This window comes from Peromyscus maniculatus, chromosome X (assembly GCF_049852395.1).
Source record: "Peromyscus maniculatus bairdii isolate BWxNUB_F1_BW_parent chromosome X, HU_Pman_BW_mat_3.1, whole genome shotgun sequence".
Taxonomy (NCBI): Eukaryota; Metazoa; Chordata; class Mammalia; order Rodentia; family Cricetidae; genus Peromyscus; species Peromyscus maniculatus.
The window spans coordinates 56246569-56260700 of record NC_134875.1 but is presented as its reverse complement, the minus strand read 5'-3'; the positions used below and the strand labels follow the sequence as shown (position 1 = coordinate 56260700).

At 46.7% G+C, this 14132-nt stretch overlaps 1 protein-coding gene across 26 annotated transcripts in view; it reads left to right on the top strand.

Annotated features, from left to right (window-relative positions):
* Positions 1–10090, top strand: part of Gprasp1 (G protein-coupled receptor associated sorting protein 1) — a 61741-nt gene extending 51651 nt beyond the window's left edge. For 2 of the 26 annotated variants that reach the window (XM_076562787.1, XM_076562785.1), the window contains 6 exons: positions 3914–4017; positions 4148–4224; positions 4384–4460; positions 4620–4689; positions 5016–5093; positions 5361–10090. In XM_076562787.1, the coding sequence (XP_076418902.1) occupies positions 5670–9734 (4065 nt within the window). In that variant the 5' untranslated portion in view covers positions 3914–4017; positions 4148–4224; positions 4384–4460; ... (1 more) ...; positions 5016–5093; positions 5361–5669 and the 3' untranslated portion in view covers positions 9735–10090. Of the gene's footprint in view, positions 1–2093; positions 2680–3262; positions 3391–3913; positions 4018–4147; positions 4254–4383; positions 4490–4619; positions 4690–5015; positions 5094–5360 lie in introns of those variants that run through there. The other 24 variants (XM_076562784.1, XM_076562781.1, XM_076562783.1 and 21 more) reach the window with 23 other exon arrangements.
* The last annotated feature ends 4042 nt before the right edge of the window (positions 10091–14132 follow it).

The following is a 14132-nucleotide window of genomic DNA, read 5'->3' as shown; positions in this document are numbered from 1 at the left end:
GGGGGTAGCCATAATTCTAATTGGAGCATGAAACTTCTGCAGTGTAAGTAAAGAAAAAAAAGTTGTAAGAACACACAGAATTTGGCTCATCCTAATCTCGACGAGAGTTTGTTAAAGAAGGTTTAACTGAGGGATTTGGAGGTCAGTAGAGAGGCAAGTTAACCTAAATCTACAAAAGCAGATCCTTGAGAGGTACAAGAGGAGAAGTTGTGAACCATAATGGCAATGGGTATGCTACTGCGCAAGTTTATGAGCGAACATGTGAGGTGAAGTGAGATGAGGAAGAGAAAAGTGAGTATGGTGATATAAGTGAGCATGGCTGCCTTTGTATCCCAGGGTTAATAGAATTTCAGAGACAAGGCCAGGTTGCACAGATACTAGAGATACTGCGTAGTAGAACAATAGTCATTGTTTTATTGTTGCACTTGAGTGCATTTTTGAAGGAAGTAAATCATGTCTAGTGGTCATAATACAGGTCAGCATCTTCTGTGTAGTATTTGATCATAGATCAATAAATACTAATAAAACACACAAAAAGCTTACCATAGGGCCTTTTTGATCAGTAACTGTTAGCCACTCAATGGCTTTAGTTTGTAAATGAATTGATGAGATTATCCAACAAATATTTCAACTATTGCTAGAACCACTCCTATCAATAAGTAAATTGGCGAAAAGATACTGGTACTTCGGGTTAGGGGCATGGTGCTCACACATCCCAGCCCCTCTGAAACAGAATTGTAAGTTTGAAGACAGCTTGGGCTGCATGGTAAACCTAAGATCAGCCTGGGCAGCTTGATGGGACGAGTTTCCCAATACGCTGTTTAAACAGTGGTATGGATCTAACTCACTGGCAGACTGCTTGTCTAGCGTGCTCAAGGGCTTGAGTTCAATCCTCAGCAGCACCACAGCACTAAAAAAAAAAAAAAAAAAAAAAAAAAAAAAAGACAATAAACCTCCACATATGTGAGCAAATTTTGTACTAGTGTTATTTTAGTTATGCTTGTGAAACAGAAGATTGGTGTTAATGCTGGTGAAACGTCAGACACAAAGTGAATCTTCCTGGGCATTGACTTGCAGTAAAGATAGTTAAGGGAGATCAACATTATGAATAAGGACGGTGTTTCTGTTTTGTTCCTGCTATTACAATTACTATAAATTTAGTGGCTTAAAATGAGAGACTTAATATCACAGTCCTGGATGCAGAAAGGGCCTTACTATTCTAAATCAAACAGCTCCTTTCCTTCAGGGATTTCTATGAAAGAATCTTTATCTTTTATAGCTTCTACAGACAGCCTGCATTCCATGGGCCTTGGCTTCTTTTCCTCTTGAAAGTCAACAATGGCTTTATTTTGCTTTACTAATGCTGCTTTCCTGAGACAGGGTTCTTAGGCCTCTGCCTGTCATACCTAAGTACCCTTGCAGTTACATCGGCAAGAATGACGCAGCATAATTTTGTGCTAAATTCCACTATTAACAACCTTAGTTCTACCAGAAACCCCAATGCTTCCTGGCCAAATAACATGTTTACGTATCCTGAGTATGGACTTGGGGATGTTACTCTGTGAAACACTGGGTAGGTGTTTAAATGAATTTCTAAATGGATGAGCCCAGCAGCTTCAGTGTGTGATTAATGCCATTGCTGTTTTTCCCACAAAGATATTGCTATTTAGAATGAAAAGCACACACACACAGGCACACACACACAGAAGCGCGTGCGGCACACACACATACACACACACACACACACACACACACACACACACACACACACACACACACACACACAGTGACAGAAAGAATTGATTGTTGGCCCAAACCTGTGGTTGATTTACCAGGCCAGGTGTAGTTTGGTCTCCCCTTTGGAATAGGGGCTGTGGTGGGGGATGTAAAGGCAGCCCCCACTTCAGACCCCTTAGAGACAGATGTGCTCTCCTCCTCTTCATGGTTGCATGAACCAAAGAAAACATGGGAGAAACAACAGGAACCTACTGGCTGGCTGTTGCTAGGTCACCTGTCCCCTCTCAGGCTGCAGTACTGAGCCCCCCCTTCCACTGGCGTCATAAGAGGGGGCAGAAGGGGGGAAGCAGAGAGGGAGTGCAGGGAGGGGCAGGCACTGTCCAGCCTCGTTCTGAGGTGCAGATGTACCAAAGGGCCCACTCAGTATCCATCCGCTGCTCCCTCCTGCTCCCCAACTCCAGACACCCCCCTTCATATAGTCCGTCCCCCCCCCAAACCCAAAGCCCTCCAAGACCCCAGCTCTCAGCCATCCCCCACACTGTAGTGGCTCCAGAAAAGTGGTGGTGGTCTCCGGTTAGGGCCGACAGGGGTCTGCAGAAGCCCACGGGCGCCACCCACCCCTCCGAGTGGAGGGGGCTGCCTCCGGCCCCGCCCACTCGGAGTCGGAACTAGGGTGGGCCCGGGAGGGGGCGTCGAGCCCAGTGCGCCATATCCCTCCGCCCCTTCCCGACACCCTCGAGGCGAGCTGCTCCTGCCGCATCCTGCGCAGCAGCCCCTGCCCGTTTGGTGCAGAGGCGTGGGGGCGGGACGCGGCTCTGCCATTGCACTCGCGCGCAAAGCGGCGGCCAGAGCACAGGGAGAGGAGCTGCGGAGGACGGAGCACAGGCAGGAGCAGACGGGGACGCGGGGCAGCCCGGGGACCTGGGCCGTGCGCCTGGCCAGGCAAGTGGGGGTGTGTCGGGGGCTGGGGTGGCCGCGCACCGCGGACCACCGCCCGGCCCTGACAGTGCGGTGGAGGCGAGCGGGTCGTGGGGGCTCCCTGGAGTGGTGGCGGATCCCGGAGATCCTAGGCGGTGAGGAGGAAGCGGGAGCCCGGGTCGGGCCGCAGGCACGGGGGTGGGGGAAGGGCGGCTGGGTGTGATGGTCTGGAGTCTGGCGCACCAGACAGCCTGACAGTTGGCTTCCAGGGCGTTGGTGGCTAACCCTCCACAGTGTCTAGGCCTTGCAAGGGTTATGTGGTAGGTGGGTGCAGGAAAAAGAGCGGTGCAGTAATGCGGGGGGGGGGGTGCGCCCCAGGAGCCCAGGGGTCCAAGGGAGGCGGCTGCGGGAGAAATGGCGGTGCGGGAATTGGGAGGGGGTCGCCGGGAGCCCACGGGCGTGTGTATGTGGGGGGTGCAAGGCGGATGTCCAGTTCTGGGGCCAGATCAGCCGGTGGGTGGTGAGTCGCCTTGGCTACTAGGGCTCTGATCTGTTTACGGAGAGGGGCCCTTGTACCCTGCGCCCTGGGTGCTGTCCCTTCCCACAGGCTCCTGCTTGATGGCAAAGTCTCCTCTCTGCGCGGTAGGTCTGGCGTATTCTGACAGGCCACAGTGAGCATCTGTAGACCAGAGGCTTGAGGAAAGAGGAACAGGAAAATGGCGTGGATTTCTGGAGGTGTGTGGCAATGGGAGTGGGCGCCAGACAGTGATTGGAGATGTGAAAAGGGTGGGGGTGACAGACCAGAACAGGTGGGGTATCCATTAGTATCTCCTAATCTCATTTCTCACAGCCTTTCAGGTATTTTCCCCAATGCCCTCCCCCTCCCTCCCAAATTTGGGGTCTGAAAAGATGGTTTGGGGATGATGACGGAGTCATAAATCCAAGGACCACTTCAGAACCTGCCTTCTAGAATGTGCTGCGCCCTTCCCCCATTTTTTGCTGCGCAAGGCGAGGAAATGTGGCCACCTAGTGGCGCATCCTCAGAATTGCAGAAGGACTAATAAGTATGACATCAAGAAGTGGGTGTTACCACAGAAACCCTGCAGCCAGGCAAAATGGAACTAGAATGTTCCAGCAGTAGGACCCTAAATGCTGAAAGACATTATCTGGTTCTTATCCTTGGTGGTGTTCTTCTCAGCTGGATCAGCTGCTGCCATCATTTCCTGATTGTCTTTCATTTTCATCTTTTTGTCCACAGGCCTGCTTTAAGGCTGGTAGTTCTTCAAGAAAGAAAGAAGGCGTTGAGGAGACTGTCTCAGATCTCTGGAGGTTGGTGAGGATCAGGGGCAGTGCAGGAGCCAGGTACTGAGGAGACAAATGCAGACTGCTGTAACCCAAGAGGGTGCATGATGTCTTTACTGCCCCCTAAATTTGCCTAGAGATGATGGCATCATTTGTAGATTGTCTTACATCTTCATTTCTTTGTCCACAGGCCTGCTTTAAGACTGGTAGTTCTTCAAGGAAGGAAAGAAGACATCGAGGAGATTGTCTCAAGATCTCTTGAGATTGGTGAGGATCAGGGGCATTGCAGGAGCCAGGTACTGAGGAGACAAATGCAGATTGCTGTAACCCAAGAGGGTGCATGATGTCTTTACTGCCCCCTAAATTTGCCTAGAGATGCTGGCATCATTTGTAGATTGTCTTACATTTTCATCTCTTTGTCCACAGGCCTGCTTTAAGGCTGGTAGTTCTTCAAGAAAGGAAAGAAGACATCGAGGAGACTGTCTCAAGATCTCTTGAGATTGGTGAGGATCAGGGGCAGTGCAGGAGCCAGGTACTGAGGAGACAAATGCAGATTGCTGTAACCCAAGAGGGTGCATGATGTCTTTACTGTCCCCTAAATTTGCCTAGAGATGCTGGCATCATTTCTGGATTGTCTTACATCTTCATCTCTTTGTCCACAGGCCTGCTTTAAGGCTGGTAGTTTTGCAAGCAAGCAAGAAGACATCGAGGAGAGTGTCTCAGCTCTCTCAGGTTGGTGAGACCCAGGGGCAGTGCAGGAGCCAGGTACTGAGGAGACAAATGCAGACTGCTGTAACCCAAGAGGGTGCATGATGTCTTTACTGCCCCCTAAATTTGCTCACTGCCAGGGCATCCTTTATTTCCTTTCAGAGATACTAGGAATGTTGAAGTAGATGTGAGTTAGTGTGTGATCCATAAGACAAGACCTGAGAGCTGAGACCAGGGAACATAAACTTTAGATAGAAAGCAGGTGTGGTTTTGTTATTGTCTGTTTGGGCTCAGAGATGTGTGCCTATATACCAAGCATCGAGACTCCATTTTCTTTTATGCATTTGTAGGACTCCGTGCCCTTATCTGTTGGTCTTAACACCACCTGAACATAGAAAAGAGGAGGGGATCGCACCACATCGGTGAAGGTTGGTATGGGAGAGGGTTTACTTTTAGAGGGGGGTATCACCCAAGAGTGACTACTGTGAGATTTGGGGGCTCCCCGCTGTCTTCATTTCTAGCGTGTGTCCTGTTTCCTCAACCCCGTCCCTGTTTTCCAGCAGGCAAAGGGAACACTGAGGTTTTCTCATAGCTGAGCTGTTCCGCTCAGCATCCTGCACCAGTGTCTCTGTGTAAGTTTCAACAGGAGGCAACAGGGTTGTAGAGACTGATTTCCTCTTTTTTTCTCTTCCTAGATCAGCTGCAGTGGCTGCTTGGTGGTGCCGGGGTTGCTGCTGACCAGCGCAGTCAACAGGTCTGCACCCACCTAGGACCTGTCCATCCTCCTCTGGCTTGGTTTCGCCTCTTCTGCACTGTATCTGTGTTATTGACTGAGACTGCTTGGGTAGGAGCCTCCTTGAGTGCTGGATTGACACTCGGGTCTTCTTTTCAATCTTCTAGCCTCGCGTACCAAAGAGTGTTGTGAAAACCAATCCTGTAACATAGCTGTAGTGAGGTTTACTGTTGTTAATTGGTAGACATCAGGGCGTTATCTAACATACGCAATGACTAGGGCAGAGATGGAGCCTGGTGCCCAGGCAAAGACTGAAAATAAGCCTGGGGATGAGAATGCCAATACCAATGCTGCCGAGGTAGAGAATGAAGCCCCATTGGTGGTCAGACCCAAGGTTAGGACACAGATAATGACCGGAGCAAGACCCAAAGTGAAGCCTAGAGCTCCTCCTGGAGCAAGACCTAGGATTGAAGCCAGTTCACCAGGTGGGGCATATCCTAAATATAAGCCCAAGTCAATCCCTGTTTCACGATCGAGAAATGATGCCCAGGTCTGGGCCCCAAATAGGTTTCGGGCAGATCCCATGTCAAAGATGGGCAAGCAGAGTCATATGAGTACTGCAAACTCTCCACTGGTCAGTACTGATTCTGGGGCGATTGCTCAAGCTAAGGGCCTGTCTGTTGATAGAGAACTTGGTAATATGGACACTGAGAGTTATCCCAGAAGGGCTAATTCTCAAGCAGGATTCCAGCATTCCTTTGGCCCAGAGGAGGGACCCAGTACAGGGACCTGGTACCGTTCCAGGCCTGCCCCCAAAGGAGAGGCTTCTGAGAATTCTGATTTCAGATGGGCAGATAAACCCTCAGGAAGTTCCTCCTTCTGGAATAGAGATGAACCCAGTACAAGATTCCGTCCTAGGAAAAACATGAAGACCAATAATCCCAGGTTCAGACACATGGCCAAACAGGAGGCAAATACCATGCCTAGGCACAAAAACAAACAAGAGTTCTATAATATTTCTAGTTCTGATTCTGAGGATGAGTCTGCTAAGACTCCCTGGTTCTGGGCCAAAGAAAAGACCAAAGTCTGGTCTAGGCCCAAAGAAGAGCCCAATAATAGGTCCTGGTTTAGGCCTAAGAAAGAAGTCCATGCTGAATCCACTTCTGGGTCTGAATGTGAAAATCATCCAAAGTCTTCATTCTGCTCTGGAGAAGAGGCCAAATCTAGAACCAAACCCAGAGTCAGGAAAGGGGTCAATATGAGGGCCAGACACCAGGCCAAGCGAGAAGCTTACAATGATGGCCCATCTGGATCTGTAGATACCAGTAAAAAAGAGTCCTGGTTCTTGCCTGAAGATAAGGCTGGTGCTTTTGCAAAGTCTAAGATAAAGAAAGAGCCCAGAACCAGAGCAATGCCAAAGGAAGAAGTCAAAACCAAGGCCAGAGCAAATACCAAACAAGAAACCAGGTCAGAGGAGGAAGTCCTCGTTGGAGCTTGGTTCTGGGATACCCAGGAATCCAGGATGGTAGATAGGGTAATCACCAAGCCCAGTCTACATGTAGAGGAGGAGCCCATTGTTGGAGATTGGTTCTGGAGTGAAGAAGAAGCCAGTGTGGACTCTGAGACTTGTTGTATATCCAGACCAAGGGCTAAGGAGGACCAAGTTAGTACTTTCTCTTTAGGTTCTGGGAAGAAGACCAGTATTGAAAATGGGCCTAAGGCTACCTCTAAGTCTCTGTCAGTAGCTAATGAGGAGGAGAACATTATTGGGTCCTGGTTCTGGGCAGATGATGAAGATGTCAGCTTGCAGGCTGAGGACGAGTCCATTTTTGGATCTTGGTTCTGGGGCATTGGCGAGAACAGCTTGAGATCTGTTAGAGTCGGTTGTGAGAAGATGATGCCAAAGTCTGAGGAAAAAGAAGTTACTGATTCCTGGTTTTGGGCTGGAGAAGTCAGTACAGAAGCCGAGGTTGAAGAACAGGCCAGGCCAGCATCTACAAAAGGGACAATCTTTGTGCCTTGGTTTTGGTCTGAAAAGCAGGCACATGTGGATTTAGGAACTGATCCTTGCTCTGACATCATGGCAGGAGCTGAGGAAGAACCCATAATTGGGCCCTGGTTCTGGGCTAAAGTAGACAATAGTGTGGAGGCCGAAGTTAACAGTAAGTCTAGCCTGGAGGATGAGGAAGAGCCCATTATATCACCTTGGCTTGGTGCCAGAGAACAAGCCAATATGAAGTATGCAGCTGGGGCCAGATACAAGCCTGTGGCAGAAGCTGAGGATACTAATAAAGAGTCTTGCCTGTGGCCAAAGGAACCCAGTTTGTATCCTACCAATAGAGAAAGCTCCAAGTCTGCTCTGAGAGAGCACGGGGACACTGTTGATCCATGGCTCTGGTCCAATAATTATCCAAGGACAGAGGCCACTGCAGGGTCCTGGTTATGGGCTGCAGAAGAAGGAAACATAGATGATGAGACTGGAGAAGAGATCAAGCTACCGACTTTAGAGGACAACATATTCAGTTCTTGGTTCTGGAAGGATGAGGAAGAAACTGTTGTAGAGGCTACCAACATACAGGAATCCCGGCCAGAAGCTGAAGAGGAAGATATTATTGGCTCTTGGTTTTGGGCTGGAGATGAGGACAAATTTCAGCCAGCTACTGAGATTCATGAAGAGAACAAGACAGCATCTGAAGAGGAAGATGCAGTTGGATCCTGGTTCTGGGACAAGGAAGAGGCCAGTCTAGAGCCAATGAGAAGGGGCACTTTTGAGTCCGCTCCTGGAATTAAGGAGGAGGGAATTACTGGGTCATGGTTCTGGAGTGGAGAAGCCAGAATTGGGGCTGGGTCACAGACAGTTGAAACTGGGTCAGAAACTGAAGAGGAGGCAATCTTTGAGTCTTTGATCTGGGCCGCAAAAAAGAACATTATAAGACCAGCAGTAAACCGTGTGTCCAAGCCAGAGGGTGAGGGCGAAATGGTTGTTGAGTCCCAGTCTAGTGACAAGGCCCCGGAGAAATCTGAAACTGTGGTTATCAGTGAGTCCAGTCCAGAAAAGAAGGAAGGGCCAGATGTCGAGTTTGGGTCAAGTGCAAAGGATGAGGCAGTTAACAAGCCTGGCAGTGGAGATAACTGTGAATTTAATATAGAAGCTGAAACCATGGTGGGACCCTGGTTCTGGGAAGGAGATGAAACTGCCTTTGAGTCAAATCCTACCCCTGTGTTCAAGGCCACTTGTGAGCCTATGTCTTCAACTGAGCAGGAACCTGATCCTTCCCGCAGACCCCAGAGCTGGGATGAGGTCACTGTTCAATTTAAGCCTGGTCCATGGGGAAAGGCTGGCTTCCCGTCCATAAGCCCCTTCAGATTTCCAAAAGAAGCAGCATCTCTGTTTGCTGAAATGTTTGGGGGAAAACCTAGGGCTGACAACCTTGGTGCAGAAGGAGAGCAGGGATCTTCAGGTCAACCTGGATCTGAATTCCCATTTCAGTATGATCCCTCTTACCGATCAGTCCAGGAAATTCGAGAGCATCTTAAGGCCAGGGATAGTGCGCAGCCTGAGAGCTGGTCCTGTAGCTGCGTACAGTGTGATCTTAGAATTAGTTCTGAGGAGTTTGAGGAACTTCTTTTAATAATGGACAGAAATCAAGACCCCTTTATTCATGAAATATCTAAAATTGCAATGGGCATGAGGAGCGCTTCTCCGTTTACCCGAGATTTCATTAGAAACTCGGGTGTCATCTCACTGATTGAAGCCTTACTTAACTATCCGTCCTCCCGAGCTAGGACAACATTTTTGGAAAATATGGTTCGTGTGTCTCCACCTTATCCAGATCTGAACATGATTCAGACATACGTGTGTCAGGTTTGTGAGGATACCTTTGATTATGACTTGGATTCCGCTGATCAGTTGTCTGGATTGACAATGATTACACATCTCACTGCTACTTCTGACTATCATAAAATGGTTGCCAAATATTTGTCTGGCTTTTTCTACCTACTAAATTCAGGCAATACTAAAACAAGGCTTCAAGTTCTGAAATTGCTACTGAATTTGTCTGAAAATCTTGCCATGACAAAACACCTGCTTACTACTGAGTCAATGTCAGAATTTATGGCCCTCTTTAATAAGGAGGATTCAAATGACAATGTTCAGATTGTTCTTGCAATATTTGATAATATCAGTAAGAATATACAAAAAGAAGCACTATTTGCTGATGATGATGATGATGATGAGGTGGTGGTGAATCTTGAACCACTTATTTCTGCATTCCAAGAGATTGAGAAAATTGCTAAGCAACTGAAACGCAATCCTGACAATCAGAAATCACCCTGAAGTAGAACAACAACAACAAAAATACGCTTAACCATTTGCCTATGATTGTCCTTGTGTTCCTGAGTCATATGATCCTCAAATAATGCTTTGGTTTCCCAGCTGATTGCCTGTGTCAGTGTACCTCTTTAATGCTGGTGATAATGTGCCCAATGCTTATGTAATCTGTATCGCTTTTCTGATGCCAAATGAATATACAGCTGAAAACACATTTGTTGATACTTGTTTTGTTGATTGTGATGTTCAGAATGTGAGTTGAAAGTGAACTGAGCCACTGTAAATAAGATACCCTTGTAATTGTTGTTCTCATGTGCATCTGTTTGAGTCTTGTGCTTCAATAAAGTTGTGTGTTAAAGTTAGCCGAAATCTCCCCTTCACTGTAAAATACGGATGCAAAGAGGACACATGACCATGCACACTGAGAATGTATGAGTAACATGCTTCTTCCACAGGCTTTTTCTCAGCATTGAATATCAAAGGTTGGAATGGACTACAACTCAGAGCATACTTCAGAGAGGACTCACTTTAAGTTGCACTCTAATACAACTTATGGTAAGGAGAAGAGCATGGGTAGGAAAAAGTGTTTCTATACATATATATCCAACTGCCTGGATTAGGTGGGAGGAGTATAAATTGAAGAAATATATTGAAAATGAAGTAAGTTTGAAGAGCAAGTTGGACTTTGCTGTTCAAACTACTATGTTCAAAATAGAATCCGTGCAACACAGAGAGTAAAAGAATAACACTAAAAAGCACAAAATTTCAATTCAGTCAAGTGGATGATTAAGCCATGATGGTTTTGGTATCACTTGATAAGCCCCTGTCATGTGTTATTAGGGCTGGGGAGATGGCCCAGTGTAAAAGGCTTGCTATGCAAGCATAATGTCCTGAGTTAGGACCCCTGTCACCCACATAAAAATACAGAGATGCTTGTGCATGGCTTTAATCCTGGTGCTGTGGGTCGAGTGGGGGGAGAGACAGGAAGATCCCAGGGGCTTTCTGGCTGGGGCCAGTCTAGCCAGTCTGTAAGCTTGAGGTTCTGGGAAAGACCCTGTTTCAAAAATGATGTGAATTACAATAGAGGAAGAAATTGGATCTAGTCCTCTGGCCTGTGCACATGTACACACATACATACACCACATACACATAGCATGAACTCAGGTGCTCTCAGATGTTTACTGCTTTTAAAATGCACTAGGCCGTGACCCTTTCAATAGTTTGTAGAGAGTTGTGTGAATGGAAATAATGGGAGGGCCTGGGAGTGTTGGAGGAGGAAGAAAATACGATTAAATCTGTCATACAAAAAAAGTTTTCAAATAAAAAGTTAAGAATAATTACATTAAAAAAATCAATGTAGGTAGGACAAATTTAGTCAAATTATGCTACTTGTTTATGAAAATTCTGCAGTTCCACATAGGAAACATCAAAGGGATAATGGTACAACTTCAGAACCGGGTTGTCAATAGAAGTACAAAATTATCTGTAAAACTACCGGAGTTTACTAATTCATTCCACACTTTTTGTTGTGGTTTCTGAAGATGGGGTGTTGTGAAACCCAGGCTGGCTTCAAACTTGGTATGTGCCTGAGACTCACTTTGAACTTCCAATGCTAAGGTAATATAGGTGGCTGTACTCAGATTCAGGCAGCACTGAGACTGAACCAAGGGCTTCCTTCATGCATGATAAGCAAGCGCTCTAGTTACTGTTTAAATTACACTCATATTAATCACATTTGTGGTATTCATAGATTACATTCACAGTATCCATTCAATTATAAATATATATATATTTAATTTTAAATGTCGAATGTCATTTCTTGAAGGGGGTAGGAGGTCTTAAATTCAGGCTTACAGCACAATGGGAGGACCCCGGAGGGCAGAAGTTCGCTACTGATGTTTTACAATCTAAGCAAGCACTCTTAAAGGCTGATTGCCATCCCTAATCACACACAATGTATCATTAATTCACAAAGGTTGTAGCATAGGTTCAGGCAGGAGTGATAGAGCAAGCACAACATAAGGGGAATGCCTGACGTTTTATTTTATTGGCATGCATACACGCATATAATCTATTTGGATCATATTAACCCCCATTTCTCTCCTCCACTCCCACTTCCAGTGATCCCTTTCTTTTAACCAACTAGCCACCCCCACCTTTCAAGTCCTTTTTATTTTCTGATGATCCAGTGAGTTTAGTTAAGGTTACTTAGGGGAGCATGGTCAACTTTGCCATGGTTACACCGTGGATAAAAATGCCTCTCATTCCCCCAGCAACTATTAACTGTCTAGAGAACCTCAGAGAGGGGTGGGCCTTGTTAATTCCTCCCCCAAGCAACCATTAATTAACTAAACCCTCAGGGAAGGGCAAGGTCTTAACAGGAACACCCTCCTACAATAAAAATTCTAAAGGCCCAATCTTGTGCAAGTAACCACAGCTTCTGGGAGTTCCAGAGTGCAACAGTCCTGTCCTGTCCAGAAGACATCATTTCACAGCACCCCTTACTCCAGTTCTTCCATTCTTCTTGTCCCCTTTTATACATGGGGGGATATAGATGTCCCACTTAGGGATGGGCATTCAACAGTGACATTCTCAGCACTGGAACCAGTTTTGAGTCTCTGCAGTGACTGCCGCCCAGTCAAAAGGAAGCTGAGGTGCTCTGCAAGGCTCCAGGGACTTGACTGCAGTGGCGAGGATGTGAAGAAGTGACAAACATGAGTACAGAAAGGCTGGAATCGGGTGGCTTGTGCTTGCTCGGATGGAGTAGCTGCGGCACCCCAGAAGCTGGGTGTTACAGTTGAATAGGAAGGCAGGATTATTAAATACAGCTGAAGAAGGAGGTGGAGTTCTTACATACAGATAAACAAGAATCGGGATTATTGTGTATAACTGAACAAGGTTTAGCTACATTTGTTTACCTCTGTAAGGGAGGTAAACATCTATGGGAGGAAGTTACACACTGTCAACATTCACACTCAGACCAGAGGAAGGCTTTACCATCCTTCTGACCATCACTCAGTCTTTGTCACTCTCTTGGGACTGAGGCATTGGAGTTCTTGTGCACGGCCATGCCCGTGTCAACAACACATGTTCACTCAGGACTTCACTCACTCTCTACATCTCTCTGAGCAGAACTGACATAATACTAATATACAGGTGTGTGTGTGTGTGTGTGTGTGTGTGTGTGTGTGTGTGTGTGTGTGTAGGCCTAGTGGTTCATGCTTATAATCACACTTTACAGGATTAGAAGGAGCAGTAGTAGTTCAAGGTTAGCCTTGGCTACCTAGCAAATTTGAGACCAGTCTGGGCTACATGAGACTCTGTCTCAAAAACAACAACAACAACAACAACAACAAAAAACAATACAGCCAGACAGTGGTGGCACATGCCTTTAATCCCAGTACTCAGGAGGCAGAGGCAGGTGGATCTCTGTGAGTTTGAGGCCAGCCTGGGCTACCAAGTGAGTTCCAGGACTGTTATGGAATAATCTTTTTGTACAGCGTGAAGATGTGTCTTTGCCAAGGTGTATTCTGATAGTTTTAATAAAAGGTCATTAGCTAGGCAGTAAGTGTAGGCAGGACAGCCAGATACAGGATGATGGGAAGAAGAAGGGTGGAATCTTAGGAGTCACCAGCAGACTCAGAAGCAAGATGAGTGTGCCTTGTTGAAAGAAGGTACCGCCACATGGCAGAGGGTAGATAAGAAATATTGGTTAATTTAAAATGTAAGAGTTAGCTAGGAACAAGCCTGAGCTATCAGCTGAGCATTTGTAATTAATATTGAGTCTCTGTGTGGTTATTTGGGAGTGGCTGCTGGGACATAGAGAAACCTTGCCTACACAGGATAGCCAAGGCTACACAGAGAAACCCTGTCTCAAAAAACAAAAACAGCAAATAAACAACAACAAAAATACAGAAACAAATAGTTAGAAGGCATTTAACATGCATATCATGTCCATTTAGCAAAACAGTAACAGTAGATTCTCCTCTAGGGCTTATGCCCTCCCCAGCCATGGACTTTTGACCAGGTTTACCATACCAAATGTGAATTCCTACCTGTGAAGCAGGCCTCAAATTCAGCCAGAAAGCAGCTGGTTACCCGATAACAATCATGCTACTGTTGCATCAGGGTGGGCACATCTTGCCTGGGGATCAACAGTGTAGAATGTAGGGTCGACAGCTAAGTAAGACTGTCAATGACAATTTTACCTCAGCAGCCTACATAGCACCTCCCAGAACTATGAAAGCTAGCCCACAGGGAAGACCTTTCCAACTCAGTTACAACTTGGTTTCTCTCTGTCCCATAGAGAGTGAATTGTCTTCAGCAATAGGGTCTTACCATTTACTTATGATGGGCAACAACGCATAGTGGTGATAGCCTATATTGGAAGAGGATGCATGAGCC